Consider the following 4,249-nt stretch of genomic DNA (forward strand, 5'->3'; position numbering starts at 1 on the left):
ACTAAACCAAGAAAATCGAAAAATGATTCGAACATAATTATATAGTTTGGTTCTAATTCGGTTTAAAAAATAAGTATAGAGTTCGATTTTGATTTTTTTATATGGAAACCGTTTGAACGAATCAAATCGAATTAATAAATATTCAAAACGAATTCATTTTTGAATTTATTATAAAACACATTTAAATAAATAAAATCTTAAAATTAACGATATATTTTTTATAAATTTAAATTTATATATTTACATTCGATTTAAGCTTTAAATTTACTTTTTTTTCAAATGTTTAATTTGAAAAATAATAAACAGTTAAAAACCGTAAAATCAAAATGAATTAAAAACTACTATTCATAATTTAATATAAAATCAAACCTAATCGAATCAAATACACGTCAACTATGATATGGTATGCCATCGACTACGAGATTGCCAAAAACATATTTTCAAAGTTTGACTGACCGACCACCATCAGTTATTTAAATTATAAAATTAAATTCGTAAAAAAACCCCACAAAATTTATGTTTTTTTATTGAATAGAAAAAATGACTATGGTGGTTAGAAACACACATCTCCAATAAATAAAAAATTATAATTTGATAGATATGATAAAATCAGAATTTGAGTGAACCATTAAAAAGGAAATTTGGGATAAAAATGGAAAAGTAAAAGTTGATAAAATAAAAAGTTAATTAATTAATTATAAGAGGAAAAAAAATCTAAGATTTTCCGATGAGAAAATATGGTTTATTTTTGTTTGGAAACCACGAGAGAACTATTGAGTCTATGAGCGCAGCACAAGACTGAAAACCAAAACAAAAATGGCGCTTTTCTTCACCGCGCAATCTTCTTCTCTCTTCCTCTCCCAATCCCTTAAACGCAACACTTTATTCTCTCAAACCCCTAAACCCTCGTTTTCCCTCCCGCTTAAACCCCGAAGCCCCCTCAGGTCACCTCCCTTCATCTCCATTTCCAGCCCCCAATCCGACCCCACTCCCGAATCCGATCCCGACCGAGAAACCCCCACTCCGATTAACATAACCGATGAATGGGGTGAAGAATCGGAGCTTGGAACGGAACCCGAACCCACCAAACTCCCGGATTACGATCCTCCGAGGAACGAGGACGAGTGGGAGGAAGAGTATGTTGAGAAGGGTAATGGTACCGCCGCTGCCCAAGGAGGAGCTTCCGATGCGGCGGGGAAAGAGGAGAGGGAGCGAGTTGATGATGGGGTCTCGGATTTGAAGAGGTGCTTGGTGGATTCGGTTTATGGGACCGAGTTGGGATTTCGGGCGAGTCAGGAGTTAAGGGCCGAGGTTTTGGAGTTAGTTAGTCAGTTGGAAGCGGTTAGCCCGACCCCGGCTCCCGTTGAGACTACTCAGCTTCTTGATGGCAACTGGATTTTGCTGTGAGTGTCTTCTTTATTTAACACAATCGTTATATGTATAGACGAACGAATGATTTTATGTTATGTGGACGATGATAGGTGGACAAATTTGTAAAATTTTAAGGGAAGGAACATTTAAAATTTTAATGACGAACTTATATGAGTTAAGATCCACTTGTAAAACTTTTAAACGATTGTTGGGTGCTGATTGAATTGGAAATATTTCTTTATTTATTGTTGGGTTGTCCGGTGTTCGATCCACCAGCCGTATGGACCACGGTAATCACACTTGTTCCGAATGAGACGAAGATCCATGCATTTATTTAAGGCCCGAATTTTTGTCATTATTTGCATAGACATTAGCTTCATTACATGTTTTGGGGCTCATCATTGAATGGAGCCTTGTTGATAACTGATAAGTTCATGATTGTAAATAATGCTATTACATGAATTAACACATGTTCTCATCTCTTGTTTATTTGTCCCTCCTTGTGATTGTTTTGTATAATTTGTATCCCTAATCTATCAGGTATACAGCATTTTCTGAGCTGTTGCCACTTCTGGCAGCCGGTGCAACCCCACTATTAAAAGTGAAAAGTATAAGCCAAACAATTGATACGGCTAGTCGATCTATTGTCAACTCCACCACATTGTCTGGCCCTTTTGCTGATTTCTCTTTTAGTGCATCTGCTACCTTTGAAGTCAGATCTCCTTCAAGAATACAGGTGATTCCTAAATTAAGCCCTGTTGTTATATGCGCGCGCACTTGTGTGTGTATATATGTGTGTGTGGAATTTGTCAAGACCGGCTTCATTACAAAGAAAATGGGAAGTGTGTTATCCAACAAAATTTATGTTGATTGGATCAAAATTTTCCTATGAATTTCCAGGGTAAAAGTATTGTATAGGCCCCTGTACTATAACATGAAATGTATTTTGGCACCTGTAATACAAAATGAGCTAAGGTCCTGTATGTTAGAAAAGAGTATTTTAATAGTTAAAAAGAATCTTAGTTTTATGAGATTGTCTTAACTAAATGATGTGGGATGTGACATTTTTAAGTGGTGTAACCTGAACCGTTGTACTTAACATGATTTCATACTTTATGAATTGGTTAAATGCAATGATTCAGGTTAAGCATCATTTGGTCAAGTGAACGTGCCACGTCATTTAAAAATGCTAAGTCATATTTTAAATTAGCGTTGCATCATTTAATTAAATTCACCTCACAAAATTAACATTCTTTTTTCAAACTGTTACAGAGATGGCATTTTTGTGTTTTTTTATAATGTATATGGACTTTTTTGTTATTTTAGAACTGTAGGGACCGGAATACACTTTATGCTATAGGACATGGACATGTATGACATTTTAATTGAATTTTCAGCTGGTGTGATACATCCATGAGCAAGCAAAATGTTAATTGAAAGGAATTATAATGATGATTGTTGTCTTATTATTGAATTTGGAGTATGGTTGACGTGCTGTTTATTACACTTGAAACCCTTTGGAGTTTGGAAATCTTAATTTATGAACATTTTCTCCTAAGGTCCTTATAGTCTTTCACGAAACATCCAGGTTGAATTCAAGGAAGGCATACTGCAACCTCCAGAAGTAAAACCGACCGTTGATCTTCCTGCAGACGTAGAGATTTTTGGTCAGAGAATTAGTTTGTTGCCTGTGCAGCAATCTCTTAACCACTGCAGGAATTCGTCGCAAACATTTCAAGACAATTTCTGGTCAGCCACCCCTTAAGATTCCCATTCCCGGCAACCGATCAAGTTCCTGGCTTCTGACTACGTACCTCGATGAAGATCTTCGGATATCAAGAGGGGATGGTGGTCTTTTCGTGCTTGCTAGACAGGGAAGCCCTCTTCTGGAGCAGTAGCCATGTGCATTATGCGTATGTATCTATGAAGGAGATATACATACTGTTGTCGTCATTTTATATACATACTGTTGTTGTCGTCATTTTTTACTTGAAGGGAAGAGGAGATTTTTTCTGTTGAAAACTTGAACATCTCAAGTGTAGGATATAAATGATACAAAACATACGGATGAACTGAAGTAGAAATCAAACTGTTTCATTTCGTGATTGTATCTTATAGCGTTAGACTAGAAATTACCCGTTGATTATGTCTATTGCTAATGGCGTCGAGTTGAATCGTCTTGTTTGTTGGGTTTAGTATTTTCTATTGCATGTCAATGTTGAAGTAGAACCAATGTAATGAAATCATTCGTATACTGATGGATGGGCACGAATTTCCTACCAATACCATGATATCAAAGCTACTAAGTTGCTCTCTTTTCCTCCCTTGCATTCTTTGTAAGCTACTAAGTTGATCCTTACAGGAAGTTCAGCTCTTGGAAATGGTTCACAACAATTCCGCAGCTGGCGAAGAGTAATTTCGTGCGGGATGTAACCCTATGCCAAATAATTGCTGTAGACCTCCTAAAAAAAGATGTGTGTAGAAATAAACACAAAAGAGATTTTGAGAGAAATAAATGATTCAATGTTCTGATCAAATAATATTACTATAGTTCGAGAGAAAGTAAAAGTCTCTACTAGGACACTATAGTGGAAGTGTGTTGAATCAAGAACAGATAGTAAGGTCTTTACTATGGGCGCTTTATTCTGTCTCCACGAAAGGCCAAGTCGACACAATAGGTATTGCGATGCGAAGAGCTTTACTTGGAGAAATAGAAGGCTTTATTATGTCTCCACTTATGAAAGGCCAAGCCAACACAATAGGTACTGCGATGGGAAGAGCTTTACTTGGAGAAATAGAAGGAACATGCATTGAGAAAATGTCACACGAGTATTTTACCATAGTAGGTATTCAAGAATCAGTACATGAAACTTTCATG

At 36.3% G+C, this 4,249-nt stretch overlaps 1 protein-coding gene across 1 annotated transcript; it reads left to right on the plus strand.

Annotated features, from left to right (window-relative positions):
• Positions 1–755: 755 nt before the first annotated feature.
• LOC120135077 (plastoglobulin-1, chloroplastic-like) lies at positions 756–3,476 on the plus strand. Its single transcript, XM_039151437.1, is given in 6 exon segments — positions 756–1,403; positions 1,912–2,107; positions 2,960–3,074; positions 3,077–3,106; positions 3,109–3,288; positions 3,367–3,476. Coding segments are annotated over 5 exon segments (1,089 nt in total). The 5' UTR covers positions 756–816; the 3' UTR covers positions 3,270–3,288; positions 3,367–3,476.
• The last annotated feature ends 773 nt before the right edge of the window (positions 3,477–4,249 follow it).

Source organism: Hibiscus syriacus, unplaced genomic scaffold, assembly GCF_006381635.1.
Source record: "Hibiscus syriacus cultivar Baekdansim isolate YM2019G1 unplaced genomic scaffold, ASM638163v2 tig00110602_pilon, whole genome shotgun sequence".
In the NCBI taxonomy this organism is placed as follows: Eukaryota; Viridiplantae; Streptophyta; class Magnoliopsida; order Malvales; family Malvaceae; genus Hibiscus; species Hibiscus syriacus.